Raw genomic sequence first — 22,904 nt, 5'->3', positions numbered from 1 at the left:
CAGACAGAAGGTAAGATATCCCTTGATTATTCCTAAGGGATTAACTGATGTATTTTATAGGCGCATTTGCTATTTGTAAACTGGATAAATACTTACCATTTCTTTCTAGAATTAATTCTGAACATTTCTTGACTTCAGGATGTATTACTAGACCTATTAAGTGACTTGGTTTATCATTCTTTAGGAAAGGTATATTTAATAAGTAAGAATAATTTAAAAATTAAATTTTCTATAATTTTCATACTTCTAGTTTAATAAGTAATGGATACTTACATATTTTGAAGATATACAAAATCACTTTCACTTTGTTATGAAAGATACCCAGTTTTGTTTTGGAAATGCCCGTGTTTAAATTGCTTATAGGTTCAAGACTCAATAGTCCAGAAATACTAGCACAGTCTCAATGATATACCTTATCACAAGGAAAGTAAATGAGTCCTTAAGAGCATATATCCCATTTCTAAATTTCACCATGTAGTTAGAAATGAAAATAGAGATTTGACATATGCTTCACCAGTGTTAAGATGACTTGACTGGGCTTTAGACATACCAAATCTAAATGTGAGGTTACTTCTAAATTTAATAATTAAAAAATCTTGTTTTCTGTTTTGTTGTATAAATAGGGAACAGCACATAAGAAACTAACCTTGTAGCTGTGGCTTTTGTTACAGAACAAGTTCTTCTGGATCAAAATTCTCAAACTCCTCCTCCAAGCCCTTTCTCAGTGCAAGCTTTTAATAAAGGGGCAAATTGCAGTGCCCAGGGATTTGATTATGGACTTGGAAACAATAAAGGTAGGTGTTTGAAAAAAGTGCTTTACCTATCTAACTTGAAAAATTTTTGTTAGTTTTATGTATTTATTCTTAATTGCCTATAAACCTTTATTAAATTAAAACTTAGTTTTAGAAACTAGCTCTCAAATGTTTACCAAGATGTTCTTTTTTTTTTTTTTTTTTTTTTTTTTTCAACTTTTAAGGGCAGTCATTTTAAACTTATGTCCGAAAAACTCTGTTTTACATCTATTACTTTTATGATGCGTCTTTTAGGGGAATCATGCTAATGAGCAATAATGAACTTCCATAAATGTTCTATTTAAAATCAAAATACCCTTTTCAGTAACATTTTAAAATAATTTAACATTTGAGCTTTATTAAAGATATATGATTTAGAATATCTAATCTGATTAACATAGACAATTTTGAATTTTATGAAATGTTTTATTAGAGTTTGATATGTATAATGAAAATAAAAAGTTGTAAAAAGAAAAACAAAAACCCTAAGCTATTTGAATATAGATTAGTACAGCTGATTTGTATATATATTAATCGAAGAGAACAGCATCATGGGCAGTTTAGACAGTTATTTTGAAATCATTTATTACTCAAATTTATCTAAAATTACATTTATGAGTATTCAAACATGTTCTTTTTTATAAATGTAATCCTGACTGCTTCAAAATCTGCCATACTGTCAGCAGGTAACATGTATAGTTGAATCATGATTAGGAGGGGGAAAAGATAACAAAATAATTTTAATTTAAAATTTTATTTAAGGTAATTCACAGGACTTGATTTCATGTAACAAACAAAATGTGATCATGCCTGGCTTTCAGAAAAATTGAAATTATGAAATAGAGAAGAAATTACAAAATTGCATTAATATATAAAATGTATCCAGTATAACATAGAATTGCTTTCTATTGGGTATTTATATTAGTTCATAAACTTTTTATGGAAGAAACTTAGCCACAAGATTTTACTTTGACTCATGTGATTTGGTCTGCCCTATAAGATTGGAAATTACCTGTTTGCTTGCTTCTGATTTCCCTTAACTTTAGCTAGGTTTTCCTACTTACATAGGGTGAATGCTTGTTTATTCTTTCTTTTCCTTTCTGTTACTGTCACCTCTTAAATTCAAATCTCAGTGTTTACTTACTGCTGCTGTACTTATATAATGATCTGTTTTTAAGCCATATTTGGTTCAAATTGTATGGTTTCAATTTTGAAATGTTTCAGTCATTATGCAGATGACTGTCACATTTAACCTGTCATTAAAATATCATAAAATCAGATTTAAAAGAAAAACTGTATGGCGACAGTTTTTTAAATAGAAATAAAAAGGATTACTTTTTAAGATGTGATTTTGTAACTATTCAAAAGTAGCATCCCCTGGTTAGTAGGTTTTTAATATATTTAGGAAGACTAATAAACATTAAGAAACTTAAATTGATGAAATATCTAACCTTTATTATCTTTAATAGAAGTTCCCAATTTCTTATACTCTTTATAAGGCTTATATCAAGGAATTGTCCTAAAAAACTGTTTTTCCTTAAAAAAATACTTAATTATCTATAAAATCCCTTCTGTAATCTTTAGCATTGATTTGTTACAAATGTGTAGCTTATATACACAGTTCTGTATGAATATATCTGTTAGTGTTCCATTGAGTTTTGTTTATGAGACCTTATTATATTTAGGAAACATGATGGGAAGATACTGACATTTCCGTATAAATATCTCTTTTTGTTGTTTCAATTGAAAATTATGAAACCTGATTTTATTAAGGAAACATGACTAGAAAGATACTGTTTTCCACTGTGTCATCTGGTTTGAACATGTGACTTTTCTTCCTCCTCTGTATCTTACTTAATGCACATGTTCTCACAAATAAGGAATTATTTAATTATAGCAATTCATATCTCTAAAAATATTTTGAACATCTTTGTATTGAAATTATAAGAAAAGATCAGAATTCATATTTGAGGCACTATTCAAGTTAGGGAGCACATGTTCATTTTTGTTATAAAACTTAAATGTTTTTATAGTCTCTATGCAAGCAAAAGAGTTGATTTTTTTTTAAAAAAAAAAAAGTATTGTTTCCTTGCCAGTGATGACTTCAAAAGAAAAATTATTGATTTAAAACCTTAAATATATTGCTGAGTTATAACATATTCATTGCCCTCAGCAATTTTACATTTTTAAAGAAAAAGTACTTAGACTATGCTTATGAGCTATACTGCATGAAGTATACTACAGAAGAGGCAGTGTTGTGTTAGTCATTTTGGGGCACCATGAAAAAGACATCATTTATAGTACATCACTTACAGTAGTACAGTACTTATGTATGCACAATATTCAAACAACTTATAGATTGTTTATAGAATCTTATTTCTCCCATAAAAATGGGCAATGTATGCAAGTTTAAATGCATTGTTTTTGTAGGTGGGTTGCAACAGAGGATTTGGTGAAGTGCTTCAATGAAAAAAAAAGAAAAGCAGCATGCACAATTTGATCCCTATTTTGAGGATAATGGTTACTAACTTCCATACATGCCTGAATTAGCATAGCTTTATTTCATGTGTAATTGATCTGAATGTCAAAAAGCACCATTTACTTTTCCATTTTGGATGTCAATGAGTAACAAGTTGTAGTTTTGACTGTTTTGCCTACTGCAGGTGACCAGCTGAGTGCCATATTGAATTCCATTCAGTCACGGCCCAATCTCCCAGCTCCTTCCATCTTTGATCAAGCTGCAAAACCTCCCTCTTCCCTAGTCCACAGCCCATTTGTGTTTGGACAGCCCCTTTCCTTCCAGCAGCCTCAGCTTCAGAGTAAGTCTGTCAGCCTTACTTGCCTCATCAAGCATATCTGAAGCTTTGTTCTGAGTTATCAGTCTAGTTATTGGCTCACCTGACTGGTTTAATTGAACAGAATGATATCCTCCCATATTTTTGAAATATTTAAGCTGTCTCAGCTAAGATATTCTGCAGCTAAAACTTGTTTTTAATCAAATATTTTTAAATTAAATATGATTAGTAAAATGAATTTTATGTTTTCTATTCTGATTCCACTATAATACAGGCTGTAAAACATTAAAGAAAACATTTTTTATTTCAAGGTGTTTTTTTGTTTTTTGTTTTTTGTTTTTTTTTTTTTGGTGGATGGTGATAAGCATCAGTTACAGGGGTTGCTTTACAATGAAATTTTGTTACTTTGATAGCTGTGAAATCTAGGCAGATTTTTTTTCTGGTTGTCATCTACTTCCTTTTTTATTTTTTTATTTTTTTAGTTATTCCTAATACTTCACATTGATCATTTGATTCTAGTTCTACCTGATAGAATTTGTTCTAGCCCTTCATCCATGATAGTACCTCACACTGGTTTGGGAAATAGATCCAAATAAGCGACACTGAAATGAGTGTTCTCTTAGTAACCTCTTAAAGTCTTGCACTTCCGTGTCCCAAAAACAGTATGACAAGGCCCGGGATTTAGCTCAGCGGTGTAAGCGCCTGCCTGGCAAGCACAAGGTCATGAGTTCAACCCGCGATACCAAAAAAAAAGAAAACAGTATCTGTGCTCCTGGTATTCAGCGTATGTACACATTTTTTTTTTTTTTTTTTTTTTGGGGGTCTTTTTCCTTTTTATCGGTACCAGGGATCGAACTCACGACTGCCTGCTTACAAGGCAGGTGCTTATGCCACTGAGCTAAATCCCCAGCCCCCATATGTACACATTTAAAGATAATTGATAAACGCATTGCATTATACAACCATTGTTTAGATTTAAACACACAATCTCTTTGCTTTAATAAAGTACAGTCACATTTATCTCTAAGTTATTTTTCTCCAAAAGGCTTTCATAACTTTCACTAGTGATACTTTAAGCAATGTTTAAAGTAGTTTTGTACTTTTGTTTGTAATCAGGGTAAACATAGTTAGCAACTCATGTTATTACTATATTATTACATTCTTGAAGAAAAGAACATACAGAAATGTAAACTTTTCTACTTTTACACTATTGATTAGACATGATGCAATTAGTTTGGACATAAAAATTTCTAGCTTATTGTCTATTACTGCATAAAATTAATATGAATGTCTCTTAAGAGAAGAATTTCAAGGAAACTGACTAGGTCACATGTGTGAAAGTTTTTTTTCCTTCCATAGTAAGCATTATTTTAGATGAAAGAAAAATACACAATAGACTTTACCTTAAGTATACACAAGTTGTAGGAACTTTTAAAGATAAGGACAAAGGAAAAAACATTATAGTCAGGCTGAAAATTCTTGTTAGAAAATTCATATTTATTCAGATTCAGTTTTTAAAGAGAAATTGTTCCTTTAATGATGTCATAGCAGCACCAGACAATAAGATGAGTAAAAACTTTTTTGTTCCACTTAAAAGGTTGTTGCAATTAATTCACAAAAACAGTTGTAATTGTTATTTTACTAAATTTAATAAAATACTTCAAAAGATGAAGAATAATAAAAATTATGTTATTGGTAATAGATTTCCAAATGACATTGTGTCAGTATAATTTTATGCATATTGTATATGAATAATATTAATACTGCCACTGCTTCCTTTTTCCCAGTCTCCAGCAAATTTGCAGTCCTAGCCTATATAGATCTCATTTACTAGTTTTTTGAATCACTACTTTTCTGTGCTCCAGTAGAACATCACTATTTTTGGCTTCTATATTTCAGAAAGCCTAAGTCCTAATCTATTTAGTATAGAACCTCAGCAATAGCTTTAATGCTTAGAAAATAATTTAGGATTATTTTCTTACATCATGTGGAAAGGTCAATGAGGCAGAATGGCCATTGTTAATATACCCTGAATAAGATCCAGAACTTCATCCCATAAGCATTTCCCTTCCTATAGAGGCGGCTTATGTACACTGAACTTTTTGGTACTAATTAGTAAAATGATGATTTTTTTTTTATACTTTTGTGGAACTAAAATAAACATTACATGAAGATAACCAAAGTTAAAAATGTTTGTTTATACTAATATTCACCACTGTGTACTACTTACATTTAAGTGCTACTAACTGCAAGGGCCATGTTTTAATATTTAGCCTTGCCTAAATAATTAATGTCAAATCTGTTCTTTAATATTATCTTAAATTTCTGTTTATAGGTCTAACATCTAGAGTAGTAGCTTTGTTCAGATTGCTTTTACTCTTTATAGTTAAACTTTTAAAATGTTACAGTAGTTTGAATGAAAAAAATTGTCAAATGTTATAACTCAAGTTCCCAGTTAACTAGACAAGTTCTGCAGAGGCACATAGCAGCTGCCTATATTTTAACCTTAACATTTCTATGATCATAATTATTAGTTTCTTGTTTAGTTTTTTCTCCATGAGAGCATTATTTTTTAACTGATCTTTGAAATTTAAAATAATAAGGCATATTGAATTAATTTGCTAATTCTTAAGCTAGCAAAATTATTTTATTGTGCATATAAATTATTTCAGTTGTTATTGTAGTAAAGTAGGATAATTATAGAAATAAGTATACGTTACTGATTGTCTTGCTATGTATGTGAGTGTGTATGCATAGGACATGAGATAATAAAGCGTGCATAGTGAATTTTTCTTTACTGTTCCATAACTTTTAATTTCATCATTAGTTATACAGTTTTTGGAATTGGTAAGCATTTTGGCAATAAGATTTTAGTATACTGTAGTGGAGAAATGATATGTGACGACTTCAAGAATATTACATTCCTAAAACATTTTTTTAAAAAACGTTACACTCCATACTGTCATTGTCCTTTTTCACTTTTTGGAAAGTTTTTTTATGTCCTATCACTACTAATAGGGCCTTAACACGTCATAGGCCTTCAGGGAGCATTTATCAACTATACGATAGCTAAGACTATAAGTTTGTCTTTAAAATCATGTATTTCTCACAATCTAATGATAGGTGTTTCAGTATTAGGGTACATCTTCAAAGTAGAGAGGGTTTAATTCTTTTAAATTATTAAATTAATAATTAAAAACAACTATACTGTGATAGTATATCTTACTCTGATTTGATTCTAAGCAAGATACTCCAACAGAAAAACTATTCCAGATGACTAAATTTTATTACTTAATACTTCCAAGAGGTGAAATGTTACCAGTTTTCAATTGAAAAAAATGATAAAGCTTAAGACAATTTACTATTCTCCCAGCGATTTTAAACAAATAATATATAATATGTCAAAATATGTATTACTTTTAAGTCCAGATATGATAGTTCTAGGCTACCTTGCAGGAAAAGTTTTTCTTTTATACACATATCTCCCATTCTTAAATGGGAGCAGAAAAATGTTAAATGGAAAGAAATCCATGCATTATCTGCATGGATGTTTATTTACATTTAGAATAACTAATATAGCAAAGCACTATTGATTCACTTTGTTTTTAGAGATGTAGTCATGGATAGATACTCAGTTCAAATTTTTCTCCTACCTCTTTTTAGCTTTAAGTTAATGAGTACCCATGTTTAAGCAGCACAATTCATAGTAGCAACATTGAGAAAGCCGCCTATATATCCATTAGCAGATGAATGCATAAAGAAAAAGTGATATTCATACACAGTGAGCACTACTCTGCTCACAAGAAAGATAAACTTGAATTGTTTATAAGAAAATGAATGTAAGGGCCCGGAATTTAGCTCAGTGGCTCAAGCATTTGACTGGTAAGCATAAGATCATGAGTTCAATCCCCAGTACACCCCTCCCCCCCCAAAAAAAAAAAACAAGAGAAAAGAAAATGAATATACCTTGAAAGTAAAACAGAAGCTCAAACTTGAGTATCTCATGGTTTCTCTTATACAAGAAGCCCAGTATATAAATAAAGTACACAATAAAAGACAAATAGGGAAAAGTGAGGAATAATCCAGCATGGACAATATATCTAAAAATATATCTTGATTTAGTCTAATTGTATTAGTATTTTAATGCTTTTTTGCCTATTAGCCAAGCTGCTAACCTATATTTATGGTAATTAACTTGGTAAGGAATTGTAAAATAATTAAATGAATTTGATGCTGGCAAAAGATATTTTTAATTTTCAAAAATTAAAAAAGAAGGTGGAGGAAAAGGGGGAAAATTGAGATATGTTATATACATGTACCAGTCCCCTTTAATGAATATGATCATTGTATACCGCAAACATGTAGTAGTAAAATTTTTGAAACTAGACATTTCCCCTCCAGCTGTTTATTAGATTTAACTAAGTTACTTGACATGTCTAAGCCCTTTCCTGTTCATCTGTACAATGAAGTTACCAATAAATGATATCTGCTGATATTATTACTGCCTTTTCGTCATGTCTCTCAGTATCCTAGGAAGATACAGAAAAAGTCACCATCCGAGAGAAATCAGACTGCTCAGTGTGGACCAAGTTGCAGTTAGGAGTTTAGGAAAGGATAAATGAGGTTTCCTGGCTACTCCTTGTCTATTTGTACAGCATAACTTTACTATTTTGAGAATAATTCTCAAAATAGACTATATTCAAATGTTTATAATGAATATCACCATGTAAGCCAGGTTTATTGGTAAGAATTAGAGATCATTTCTGTCCTGGATTATAATCATAGTACATCATTTGACATTGTTTGTATATTTTGTTTGTTTGTTTGTTGTCTGCTGTGAAGAGATGTGGTAAGACCGCTTCACTTAGGAAGGAGACCTGTGTTATGTTCTAATTTAGTCTAGTTCTCCTTTCACCTAGCTTTGTGACACTAACTTACTAAGGTTTTTTCAGGTCTTAAAGAAAAATATGATTTTCAGCAAAGATATTTAGGAAATAAGTTCAGCTTTTATTCAAATATTCAGTCAGTAAAAAAAAAAAAATTATTCTCAAGCCTATAGCAGTAATGGCAAAATCATTTAGAGCTCTCATGAACACAAACAGCCTGCTGCAGCATGTGTGCCATAAGTTTTCTGCCAGTGAGCTATAGCATCTGTCCTAATTACTAATATATTTATTTAGTTTTGACAGCAACATCTCTAACATCTTCACCAATTGTTACTTTAGCTCTGGTCCTGAATTGATATATACTCAGCAGATCCATCTTCTCTGTGATATGAAAGCTTTGGTTCAGGTTCTTTTGCGTCTTCAACAGCAGTTTTTCCATGTGCCTTCACTTTATCCTAGGAATTCAAACCACAGAGAAAGCTGATGTTTGTAATGCAGTGTGTCCTAGTGCATTTGTTTAGTTTCGTTTTCCTGAATCGGTTTGACTTTGTATCACTCCCTCTTTTCCCACCTCCTCTTTGGCTAATGTTTATTTGTACCATTTGTCTTTCTCTAAATGAATCATTTGTTCTTTAATGTATTCACCTGCATTTATTAAATATCAATTTAATGATATATTTTGGGAACCAACAAATAAAGAACATATGCACATTATATACATGTATTGAAATACCACACTGACCCCCAATAATATGTGCAACTCATTTTAATCAAAATTTTTAATTAATAAAAAAGGGTTCCATATGAATTAGGCATATGTATGAATTATTTGAAAGGAGCATTCTAGCTATGAGAATAATATGAGCAAGTTACAGAGATCCATTGAATCAGGAAATATTTGTTGAGCTTCACCCACATGCCAGGCACTGTTCTAAGTACTGGTCATGCAAGGCCACCAGTCTGGGAGACTTTTTTTATTAATCTAGGTGAGAAATTATGGTGACTTTCCAAGAGTAGTAGCCACAGAGATACCTGCAAATCATGGAATACTGAATGTATTTAGAAAAGGCATCACCAAGATTTGCTTACATAAAACAACCAATGAGAAAAAGGGTGATTTGAAAGTTTTTGCTTAAACATTTAGAAGAATATTGTTTCCATTTATGAAAGCTTTAGGAAAACCAGGTTTGGCAGGCAATAACAAGTGTTTATTTGGGCATCACACTGGTGAGCTACGGTTTCATAGCATATTCCAAAAGTTTATAACGAGTACTATTTATTTGTCTCACAGTTCTGTAAGTTGGCAGATCAGGATGGGTTCAGCTGAGTGGGTATTTGTTGGTTGGTTTTTTGGGGGGTTGTTTGTTTTTATTTTTTGGTCTTGCTACTAATTTCCTTTGGGCATCTGTAGTCATCTCTTGGATAGTTGGACAGCTTTGTCTTAGGAGTTTGACTCATCATTGCCCAGGATAAAAAGGATGATTGAGTCAAATGTGTCATCATTCAGGAGGCCAACCTGGATTTGTCTGAATGGATGTTACATAGTTCTGAGAAATCCTTGAGACTTAGTGTTGAAACTGACACGTCACATCTGCCATTTTCTGTTGCCCAAAGCAAGACGCAAGACTAGTCTGTGTTCAAGAGTTGAGAAAAAGATTCCTGGTTAAAATTTAATTTTAAAGGAGCATGTATATAGAAGTAAGAATCATCGTGGTTGCATTAGCAAACAGTCTACCTCAGATGTGGTTAGCTTGTATAGACCTACTGAGGTATGGATTATTCCAGAGTTGAGAGGAAATATCCAGGTAGAGCTTTGAAGTTGCTAGTTCTTTGGCATATAGCAGAATAATTTGAGAATTGCTTATGAATAGATGATACCAAAGCTATATAGATGATTGAAAACAGCAACAAAGTATTGATAGAAAAGAGAGAAAGCTTAAAAACTGAGCATGGTTAGCAGTGAGAGAGAGGTGCACAAATTGGCTAAAGAACTAAGTGTTGAGGTAAGAGGAAAATAAGTAAGTGTGGTGTTTTGGGGTACCATGTAAGAAAGTATTTTAAGGAGATTGTGGTAAGTTGTTTCAAAAGTTACAGAATGGTCAGATAAAATGAGGATTGAGAGGGAGCCATTGGATTTAGCATTGTTGAGGTCATTAATCAGTTTGATAAGAGCAACTCCAAAAGAGTGAGATGCCACAGCTTAATTAAGTTGGGTTCAAGAGAAGAAAAACTGAGAATCAGGGAGTGGGTGTATAGAGAAATCTGTCAAAATTTGCTTTTTTACAGGGAGGAAAATCTAGTGATACCCGGAGGGAAAAGGCAAGTTCTGGAGTGGTGTTTGTTTTTGTTTGTTTATAGAGAAAAATAAAATCAAATTTTTTCTAATTAGGGTAATCTCATATAATAGAGGAAAAATCTTGATGCAGAAGAGCTGGGAGAGTTACTAGAACAGTGTTTTTCCATGGGAGGGGGGATGGAATCCAGCAGGAGTGGAAGGGTTATGTCAGAGCAGAGGTGGTTTATCTTTCAGAATGTGAGAAAGGAGAACATAGTACTGTGAGCTCAAGCATGTTCTGCTCAGTTTTGTTCTTTTTCAGTAAAATAGGCAGCAATCATCAGCTCAGAGTTAGTATGGACAGAGTGCAATGGTGGTTACAGGAAAGAAGAGAAAGTGTGGAATATAAAAACTAACATGAATCAAACATGTACCATATAAGACTTGTACACTTTTACTTTTTCGAGTTCTTTAAAATTTCTCTGTTAGAGTTGTATCTAATAGTTTTATTAAGCCTGTAAAATGTGTGCTATCTCCTCAAGATTGAAAATTAGATAACACAAAAAGCAAACTTACATGCTTAAGTTTGTAGCATCCCAGTAAATATTCTTTGATAAGCTAGTTCTTATGAATATTAATTCCTCTGTTCCAAGAATTGATGGAAATAGTACTTGAACTATTAGATACCTATCCTCTTGAATATAATTTAATGCTTACTACTTGTACAAGACTACTTTTCAAAGGTTCTGTTAATTCTTTGAAAGAAGATGTTATTTGTCTTTCACTATCTATATGATAAATCATTAATTATCTAACATTTTCCAGTAAGTTGTAAGTTTTCTCTGCTTTGTGTTATGAGACTTTTTACAAATAAGAAATAATATTTCAGAAATAGGAACCACAAAACATTAAATACTGTAGTTAGCACAACATTTTCCACTGAAGCTGACAAATACAAATGTCAATTTGGGTCTATTCTGGGATACAATCTGCAAAAATCCTGATAGAGGGTCTACTCAGAAAACCAGATGACAGTAGATTAAAATGTAAGTAGTGTTTCTTCTTATTCTACAATATAAAAAATAAGCACCAAATTAAAGAAAACCGTACAAGAGAAACACTAGTCTAAGAGCATATGCTCAACTTTGATTTATCAATGATGTAAGACTTTAAAGTTCATGTATTTGGACATATTAACACATTTTTAATATACATTATTTTTATCCTTTACTTTCAGTTTTAGTTTGGTATAAAGTTGCTGATTATATAACAATATAAACTATTATTAAGAGTTCATACTTGCATACCATTTGAAATGCTTTGTTTTTGCTTGTGTTCTCTGCTAAATTTTTTTTCCATTGAATCTGTGCCGCTTCTTTGCCAATGTTTTCCACTATAGAATCTCCATCTCGCAACCTTGCTTCTCGTGAGCGCATTTACAAAACTTTTGGTGTAGCTGGGCCTGCCTCTGCTCTCTCATCTCTGTCTCACAAACTGAAGGGTGGGTATACGTACATCCATGGATGGGCCATTCTTATTGTATGAAGAAAGTGTCAAATAAAGAAACTAGTTCACTTTCATCATTTCATTCCATTCCATTTTTTAATTAAGGTTTATCATTTTATTTAAAATTTTATGTGTTTGAAGTAATGTAGAATATTCACATTCAATATTATAATACAGATTTTCCTAATTAGTTTGCATGTTTTTTATTCATGATCTGATATTATTGTTTACTTTTAAATTTTTATGCAGTCTTAAAAAGTAAAATAGATATATAGAAAAATGCCTAACTCGAGTTCAGGAAATCATTTTAAAACATTATTATCAGAACAAAATAACTTATATATAAGACATAAAGTACATAGCAACCTGTACAAATGTAGTACTTACTGTGATACAGTTGTTTAGTCTTAAAGAAACTTTAATTTATGCAATATAAAAATTATTTTTATCATGTTAGATTTTAATGAGAAACATTTTGACTATTAAGTTAAAATAAAAGTTTTTTATTTTAGTTTTCAGAGTACCTACAACACATAGGCCTACATTTATTATCTGGCATGAATCATTATAGTATTTACTTAGTTTAGTAAGTTTTAATACTAATTGTTGACAATTGATAAATTTTAGAAAATTTTAAAATGTCTTTACTACAGATGTGTACTCAAATACTTTTGTGTTAACATTTGTATTAATACTGAAGTTTTTAAATCCTCTAAAGATTTTTTAAAAGAAAATTTTCATTAATTTCTAATATGTTGTATATTTTAAAAGTAATTATTAATTTTCTTAGTCAATAAGCCCTTTTATGTCTCTTTTGTACAACTGATGCTAATATTACTATTATAGTATACTACTTCTATAAAGTACACTAAGATTATATAACCTGATCTGTGTATTATATAGAATGTATTATTTCTAGTAGCATATAATGTAGTATCATATAACCTATATATATATATAAAAATATATATATAAAACATTATAACATGGTATTTTTGAGGTGCTGTATTATAATATGCTATGTCATAGTGTATTGTGTAATCTGATTATTTATGATTTCAACATAAAAAGAATCATGAGGGTGATTTAGTGAATAGACTTACTCTTTAAGATTTAACATGTTTAGTAATATTTAATTTGTTCAGATGCCCCAAATTCCTGTGCTATCCTGCATTATTTCTTCAGTATTCCCAAAATTGTTGTCTATAGTCACGTTATATAATTGTTAAACTTAATTAAGTGATGAATGTAAAAGTATTATGTATACTTGAAGGATTTTTAACAAAATATTTGTTTATATTTATTGGTATTTTGGGCAACCACACCATGACAGTTTTAAAAATATTTGCTAAATGCTGTAAATCTTGAAAGCTACATGAAGAAGATAAAATTTAATTAACCTATAGACTTACATTATTTAACAAACTACACATACTTTTTTTAATATATGAAATATATTTTGAGACTTTTTTCAAAAGTATTTAGTTATAATTTGGAAACTACTTTTCAGGAAAAAAATATTTCTATTATTTATACACCTAAACTCCAACAGATACTTAGATGTCATTATTTACCGATCTTCAGAGAATATTCACCACTACTAAAGTGATAGACTTTTTTGCTCATATATGACAAATGATGTTCCTAATATTTGTCAGATTCTATTATTGGGCCAGGCACAGATGATATTTTCATTATGAGTAAACACCCTTCAGTTTCAGTGCATATGCTCTTAGGGTTAAATGTGACATCAAAATATACCACTCTTGCAACAAGTATGCAGGTCAGCTGTTGGGCATACCTGAGACAAGTAGTAGATAGTCTTATCATGAACTTTTCTCATTAACTTAGGAATCCTAAAATGAGTTCCCTTTTTTAATAAATCAGAGAGAAAACTTTATTGAGAGTGGTACCAAATATAAAAGATTTACAGTTTGCTTGTGTACATTGAGCATATGATTCAGCCTTTTGTGTAAATATGATAAAGGTGAAAAAAATTTACATCTCTAAGATTAATACAAAAAAACTAATATTCCAAACATCACATACTCAAAATGAATGGCAAGGAGTAGGCCAATGTGTAATTCTACCAAATAAAATTTCCTTGTTTATAAAAATTTTGCTCTATATTGTTACTGGGTTAAAAAAAATAAAATGAACAGCAGCTTCTTAAAGTACCTTTGAATAGTTTGAGAGTACTTATTTATCAAGATCACATATGTTTATCTGTTGTCCCAAGACAAAATCAATATGTGGAATTCCTTTTTTGTGATTTTTTTTTAAACAGTTTACCCCAAAATTTAATGTAATCTCTTAGACTGTCTTTATTTTCTAAAAAGACCACATAGGATTGGATATGCAGCTGAATGCTAGACTTCTTGCCTCACATACACAAGGTCTTGGTTCAATCTCTTGCACTGCAAAGATACAAATGAAAAGTAAAGCAAAAAAAAAAAAAAAAGACACAGAAAACATACATATAAAGGAAACTCATGACAGAGTAATAAAGCACTGCAAGAAACAGGATTTTATGTCTAGAATAGTTACTTTTTATCCTAAGAATAAGGGTAATTGGCATGTTGCAATTGAAACTCTGTTTATCATTATATTCTACATAAGCTGTTTGCCATAGCCATATTTTGCTACAGGATTACTTAATTAGCAAACACCTAATGGTGACAGAATAATGACTGCTGTCACCTTTTCCCCGTAGTCTTAGGATTCAGAGTTGTAACAGTAGATTCTCAGGGAACTGAGAATTTAGGAAAGGTTGAAGGGGGAAAAAAAGGAAGAATATATTATTGCTCATTCATCAAATGTTTAATGAGCACATACTGTATTCCTGGAACCATGCTTTCTGTCATTGAAGGGTAACACAAAAATACTTGCACTAGAGGATCTTTTATGAGTACTACTAACATGCAAATAAAAATATGGCTAAACACACACACACGGAGCCAAAGAAAAACATTTTCCTTCCCACTTTATTCAAATTTTCTCACATCTTTTTTTTCTGCTAGAGAGAGACAAACAGGTGCCAAATTTACCACAATTTCCTAGGAACCCATTTTCAGCAGACTTACGTGCTTCTAATGAGAGTTACAGGCAGTAGGTTGTTTACTGAACTGGGGGATTGAATCCAGGACCATCATTATAAGCTACATCCCTAGTCCTTTTTTTTTTTAATTTTTTACTTTGAGACAGGGTCTAAGTTGCCCATAGTAGGTTTAAACTTGTGATCCTCATACCTCCAGGAATGTAGGCAGAGAGCTGAGATATAGGCATGCACCATAACACCTGGTCCAAGTTTCAGATTTTGAACCACTTTTTGATTAGGTTAATTTCCTCCAAACAAGTAGTAAATACCACTTGTACTGAGAGGAGTTTTTACTTTAAAGAGGAAAGATAATGTTGAAGGTTGTACAACTTAGTAGTGACAACAACATCTAGCTCTCCTGTCCCCAAAGGAAAGGAACCTCATGACAGAGTAATAAAGCCTTGCAAGAAACAGGGAAGTAGTAGCCATATAAGATTATCTACGGCTTTGCTTTGAAAAGGGAAAGTTAATGTTCCCTTTTACTTTTTCTGTAAAAAGTCTCCAGACTCCTTGTTGTAAGGGCCCAGTTTTATACACTCATTCTGAGCATCTGGTCATTGTTCTGTTTCCAAGACCCATGAGCTCTGAAGAGTTCTAATCAGTTAAGTTCTAATCCATTAAGTTGACTGAACTTTTGGAGTACAACCTATTTGAAAATACACTGCCTGAATTACATGCAGTTAAATTTTAGGATATTTATGTTACTCTAATCCAATCATTAAAATAGGAATTTTCCAAAACTGCTCTTTTAAGAACATAATTGCACTTGTTTTTACACTTGAAAATGATAAATATATGTATTCAGTTTCCAAACTCAACAAGAAATACCATTACTTTAAGTATATGAGGTTTTACTCTACTGGAAATTTAATTCAATTCCTTCATGTTTTAAATACATTTGTTCTTGTACTTTTTTCCTATTTTTAAAAGTTTTTTGTCTAGTATCTCTAAATTTAAATTCAATTAGTTATGGTGGGTCTGAGCTTCTTATGTCACTAATAGTTCATACTCAAAGTCTGTTCTGTATACCTGAATTAGTAATGGTTGTGTAGGGTTATAGTGGAAATTTTATGAGAAATATTTCCCATTTTTCATTTATTCTTAAACATATGTTTGTATATGACAAGCAATGTAAAGTTTATAACTATGCTAACTTACCAATGTTACAACTTATTAACAAGTTACAATATGAAATTGACCATACAGGTGACCGAGGCAATACCTCAACATCTTGTAGACCAGTCTCTACATCAGGCAAATCCGAACTGTCGTCTAAACACAGCAGATCACTTAAACCTGATGGACGCACAAGCCGGACTACTGCTGACCAAAAGAAGCCAAGGGGCACAGAAGGTTTATCTGCAAGTGAATCCCTCATGTTAAAATCTGATGCTGCAAAGTTGAGGTCAGATTCCCATAGTAGGTCACTGTCTCCCAATCATAACACCTTGCAGACACTGAAGTCTGATGGGAGAATGTCTTCCGGCTTTAGAGCTGAGTCCCCAGGACCAGGTTCTCGGTCATCATCTCCTAAGCCAAAGGCCTTCCCAGCCAGCAGATCTAGCCCATCTGGTGCTAGTTCACCACGTTCCTCCTCACCACAAGATAAAACTCTACCTCAGAAAAGCACTACTCCAGTGAAGACAAAACTTGATCCTCCACGGGAACGTTCTAAGTCAGACTCTTATACTCTTGATCCAGATACCCTCCGTAAGAAGAAAATGCCCCTCACAGAACCTTTGAGGGGACGATCCACATCACCAAAACCAAAGTCAGTACCAAATGACTCTAAAGACTCACCTGGGTCTGAAAATAGAGCACCTTCTCCCCATGTGGTACAGGAAAACCTTCACAGTGAGGTGGTTGAAGTCTGCACCTCAAGTACTTTAAAAACAAATAGTCTAACAGATAGCACCTGTGATGAAAGTAGTGAATTTAAAATCGTAGATGAAGGTTCAAGTAAAGTTCACTTCAGCATAGGAAAAGCACCACTAAAAGATGAACAGGAAATGAGAGCATCCCCCAAAATAAGTAGAAAATGTGCTAATAGACACACTAGGCCCAAAAAAGAAAAATCTAGTTTTCTTTTCAAAGGTGATGGATCTAAACCTTTAGAGCCAGCCAAGCAAGCTATGTCTCCTTCAGTAGCTGAATGTGCCCGAGCAGTCTTTGCCGCTTTCTTGTGGCATGAAGGCATAGTACATGATGCAATGGCTTGTTCTTCTTTCCTAAAATTTAATCCTGAACTTTCCAAAGAACATGCTCCTATACGGAGTAGCCTGAATAGCCAACAACCCACAGAGGAAAAAGAAACCAAGTTAAAAAACAGACATTCATTGGAAATATCATCTGCACTTAATATGTTTAATATTGCCCCTCACGGACCAGATATATCTAAGATGGGTAGCATCAATAAAAATAAAGTGCTATCTATGCTTAAGGAACCACCTTTACATGAAAAATGTGAGGATGGAAAAGCTGAAGCCACTTTTGAAATGTCCATGCATCACACAGTGAAGTCCAAGTCTCCTCTTCCATTAACTTTACAACATTTAGTGGCATTTTGGGAAGATATCTCTTTGGCTACTATCAAAGCTGCATCCCAGAATATGATTTTTCCAAGTCCTGGTTCTTGTGCTGTTCTTAAAAAGAAAGAATGTGAGAAAGAGAATAAGAAGGCCAAAAAGGAAAAAAAGAAAAAAGAAAAGACAGAAGTCAGGCCCAGGGGCAATTTGTTTGGTGAGATGGCCCAGCTGGCAGTAGGAGGACCAGAGAAAGACACTATCTGTGAGCTATGTGGAGAATCGCATCCATACCCAGTGACCTATCACATGAGACAAGCTCACCCAGGTAAAAGACATCGCTCTAGATAAGTATGTAAATGCTTCACTGTTTTAATGAACTAGGTCATTTCTGACTCCACCTGGTATATGAATTATGTCAGATAGGATAATTGTTGGGCCAGAATTTATAGTATCCATTAATGTCTTCTTTAAAGTACGTAATCAGTACTAAGTTCTGTGAAGAAGGCTGGACAAATTCTAATTATATAGTAGTCAGGCAGTATAGTATAATTTCATTCTAATAGCACATTTGGAAATATTTAATTTTTAGATATTTTGTTATTTAAATAATGCCATTAAGGCCTCAGACAGTATTGGTAATGGCATGTCCAAACAAAAATCACAAAAGCCATATTTTCTATATTGGGTCTCCCTTAAATTTAGTGTTTTCCTGTTGAAAATTATAAATTAAATTATTTCTTTGGGTATTTTCATATGGAAGTATTATTGATAGTTTTACTAGAAGACTACATTTAAGGTAAAGATAAGAATTTCTGTAGTACTAATTTATGTTTCAAAATTCACCTAATACAAATATGATTAATTTTTTTTTCTCTTGCTATGTTATACCGCAAATGTTTTGTGAATGTGAAATTCTTGAAAACTTATTCTTGGAGAACATTTTATGCTTGTTTTATCTTTTCATTGGCATTCTTTCATTAATCTAAAGATATCTATGTCCTATATTTACTTTAATATTCTTATCTAGAAGTAAAGTGTCTCTGATACTTTGGACACAATTTAATTTATATCAAGCATGCTATTTTTCTGATACAGTTAACACCTTAAAAAATATCAGATACTATCTTCAGTATTTTGCTCACTTAGATAAGATAAATGTTTTTAATGTGTAAGTAGTAAGAATCATACTATTAAAGACACTTAAATTCTTGTGTATTTTTGCTGTGTTTCAAGGCTGTGGCCGGTATGCTGGTGGACAGGGTTACAATAGCATTGGGCACTTTTGTGGAGGATGGGCCGGTAACTGTGGTGATGGTGGCATAGGAGGAAGCACTTGGTATCTGGTATGTGATCGCTGTAGAGAAAAATATCTCCGTGAAAAACAGGCTGCTGCAAGGGAGAAGGTACTTTTATTCCATTCTGTGTTAATGTTACTGTTAATGTTATAAATATAAGAATCCATTTATAATATAATTACATCATTTAATTCCATATAATTAACATTAAAGATCAGCTTTTATAACAAAAATAATATACAAATATGTATTTGCACTAAGTCACTGTTTTAACTTTAAATTATGTCTTAGGGAATACAATACAACTAACCTATAGTACTATGCCTTACAAATGATTGTCATAATTATTATTGCTATTTACTGTATGTACGTTCATAATTTTCACTCTTCACCCTTCTCACATTTTACTCTTCTTTTTTGTCTGCTCTTTTTCCTGAGTATCTTCTTTCTTTCTTTTGTTAATATGTAATTATAGTGTAGAACTTACAGCTTATATACAATGGGAACTTAAAGCTTATTCCCACTAGTGTCATAAACCAAAGAATTTTGCGTTCTCTTTCTCTGTCCCTCTGTCTATCTGTCTGTCTCTTTATCTCTCTCTAACACACATTCATTTATTAGTTGTATTTTTAAATTAGATTTAGATTTAACTGTTAACATTTTAAAATCTACAAAGAAAGTAAAGAAAATATAGTTTCTAAGAGTTATAGTTAATTCAAGAGAAATATGAAGTGAGTGCTGTTTTTATAATCACTCATTATTTTAAAACATTTACACAAATGTAATTTTTTATTAGAAACTCTTAGTGTACGTAGCTTAAAGAATTAAAAATTTTAGTGTAACTAGGAAAAGACACTTCAATGTTTTCTTCACCAGGTCAAACAATCTAGGAGAAAGCCAATGCAAGTCAAGACCCCTCGTGCCTTGCCCACCATGGAGGCTCACCAGGTTATCAAAGCCAATGCCCTTTTCTTACTGTCTCTGAGCAGTGCAGCTGAACCAAGCATTCTGTGTTACCATCCTGCAAAGCCATTCCAGTCACAGCTGCCCAGCGTGAAAGAGGGCATTTCTGAGGATCTTCCCATGAAAATGCCTTGTCTCTACCTACAGACATTAGCTAGGTAATAAAACTTTGTTGTTGTCTTTCCATCAGTTTTTGGATTAATACCACCATTGACAGACTTAACCACAAGATAGATCACAATTTGATCTAAATATCTATGCTATATTAAATAAGGTGTAAAGAAACCTGTAAGAATGTGTTTTCTGACTTGCCTTAGCTTGCACATGATGGATGGGATGCACCATTTATATTAGTAGGTATTTGATGAAGGTACTTTGTCAATTTCTTACTAGTATTAATATAAAATATGTCATGAAAGAAAGATTGTAACTTTTTTACTCTTCGCTAGGCTGACGTCAACCTATTAATGAAAAATGCTGAAGTAAAAAGAAAATAATGTTGTATGGAAATTGTTTATTTTTATGGAAGTCTTTAATTTTTTAAATTGTTCATTCTGTTAGCATTTAAATAATCATCAACTGAGTACCAGCTTTTCTCTGGGCCCTGAAGACATTGAGATAAGTGTAATAAAATTCTGCCTTGCATGCTCACACCTTGGTGACAAGACAGATATCATTGAAACGATCACAATTTCATATAAAGAGTTCTCTAAAAGAAGTAGTTATAGAATACATGTAAACATAGGAGTACTCTAACAAGAGCTTAAAAATGAAGAGTACATGAATCTTCCAGGGAAACCAAAAAAGCTGCATAGAAGGTCTGACCCTAAAGCAAGTCTCGAAGGATAGAAATTCATTAGATAATGGGAACAAAGTGATTTCTTGCAGAGGAATCCAAGTGAATGAAGACAAAAATGAAATCTCGTTACACATTTGAGGAATAACAGACTTGTTAAGTGTTGGCTATCAGGGGAAGTAGTGAAATGCGGCTTAAATTGATGACCCTGGTAATATAGGGTTCTGTGGCTCATACTAAGATTAGATTTTAACCTGTACCAGAGCAAACAGAGGAAGGACTTCCAGTGAAAATATATGAAGTAGTTTGCAATGAAAAGGTCACCCTGTGGAATGTGGCAACTAATTCAGAAAAGTAGAGTAAAGAGCATAACTAAAGATAGAGAGGAGCTTAATAACAGTATGCTGTTTCCCTATATTTGACTTTGGTGCTGCAGTGTTTCTGTTCACACATTATCACAGACATTCAAACAGTCTTCATATTCCAAATTCAGATTTATTTTTATCATCTGATGAGTGAAGATTTTTTACATACTGCCTACTGGCATGACTTGCGAGCCAGCAGTTCCATTTTGAAAAGTATTGTCCTCTTTAAATAGCAGGGTTGTGTGGTTTTTAAAAAAATTTTTGTGCTTACTGCTGCAGTAGGCTGAATTTAAAAAGGAAAAGGAAAATGTGAGACTGAACACATTGCAGACCAAGCTGAAAATTGTCAGGTTTGTGGAACGTAACATATCTTTAGTATTACACTATGCAGTGAACTAAAGTTAGCAACTTTTTTGTACCAGTTTGAAAAATAAATGTTTATAAAACATCTAAAAATGCTAATATAGCATAATTACAGATTCTTACCTATTTGTCTCTTGGGAATAGATACCCCTTAGCCTATGAAACATTTCACATATCTAATGCTTTTCCAATTTGACCTGATCCACATATATTTCTGCTCAAAGAGAGACTGCCTGTATTTTAGTAGTCCATGTGAGAAATGATATGACCCTACCTCATGGTAGTGAGGTGGGACATGAGAAGAGAGAATACTTGTGAGAAAAGACCTAATATCATGGGCCTAAGTAACTAGTGATGATTGAGGGTAAGCCTACAACAATGCTGAGATAGTCTAAACACTTGGATGATTGGCAAGATTATTCATCAAACAGAAGTGTTCTCAAAACAAAAGAAAATTAGTTCAGCTTTGGATTTGAAATGTTTATGGTACCCAGAATGTCTGTGTAAAATTAGCAGACCAATATTTCCACCTCCTTGCATCTGTGATTATTTTAATATTTCACCGTCATTTATAGATTCACATATGTTGTTTTGCCTTTTACAAAGGAATTAAAAATGCAGAGACTCCATATTGCCATCATAGTCTTAAGCTTTTGGGTTTGGTTTAATGCAGGCATCATCATGAAAATTTTGTGGGCTATCAAGATGACAACCTATTCCAGGATGAAATGAGATACCTGCGTTCGACATCTGTACCCGCCCCATATATATCAGTAACTCCTGATGCAAGTCCTAATGTATTTGAAGAGCCAGAGAGCAATATGAAGTCTATGCCACCAAGGTATTTTACTTCTCTCCTGCCTGTTGAATAGCAAGTGTTTGATGGAAGAAACACTTTGAACTGTAAAAGATTACTCTGGAATGTCTTTCATACCAACCTGTGTCACAGAAAAGACACTGAACCAACTCAATAAATGCTACCAAAAAAAGCATTCATGTGTGAATATATTTAATCCCTTGATATAAAAGGCAAACTAGTTGGAGAGAAGGGAATACAATATATGATATCATTTAGTGTTGTAGTTAATCAAATTAGGGAACTGTTATTTTGAGGTAGTAACTAGACATTCCTTAAGAGAAGTGGCACTGAAAATAAATACCTTCCTGGATTATTGCTTACAATGCCTCCTTACTTAGGTATGATAATGTCAAGGCAAAGAGCTTCTTGAAAACTGAATAGAAACTTG

General features: G+C 32.4%; 1 protein-coding gene across 15 annotated transcripts in view; it reads left to right on the top strand.

The window, feature by feature from the left end:
- Mycbp2 (MYC binding protein 2) overlaps window positions 1–22,904 on the top strand; it is a 262,562-nt gene that overhangs the window by 195,088 nt on the left and 44,570 nt on the right. For 9 of the 15 annotated variants that reach the window (XM_063246885.1, XM_063246888.1, XM_063246882.1 and 6 more), the window contains 7 exons: window positions 672–794; window positions 3,431–3,610; window positions 12,147–12,248; window positions 16,557–18,200; window positions 19,109–19,278; window positions 20,047–20,291; window positions 22,331–22,498. In XM_063246885.1, the coding sequence (XP_063102955.1) occupies window positions 672–794; window positions 3,431–3,610; window positions 12,147–12,248; window positions 16,557–18,200; window positions 19,109–19,278; window positions 20,047–20,291; window positions 22,331–22,498 (2,632 nt within the window). The remainder of the gene's footprint in view (window positions 1–671; window positions 795–3,430; window positions 3,611–12,146; window positions 12,249–16,556; window positions 18,201–19,108; window positions 19,279–20,046; window positions 20,292–22,330; window positions 22,499–22,904) is intronic. The other 6 variants (XM_063246895.1, XM_063246886.1, XM_063246889.1 and 3 more) reach the window with 4 other exon arrangements.

This window comes from Cavia porcellus, unplaced genomic scaffold, assembly GCF_034190915.1.
Source record: "Cavia porcellus strain 051 isolate PalLab524CR breed Dunkin Hartley unplaced genomic scaffold, mCavPor4.1 scaffold_4, whole genome shotgun sequence".
Classification (NCBI taxonomy): domain Eukaryota; kingdom Metazoa; phylum Chordata; class Mammalia; order Rodentia; family Caviidae; genus Cavia; species Cavia porcellus.
Note: the sequence above shows the minus strand (reverse complement) of the source record. Positions and strands in the feature narration are given on the sequence as shown.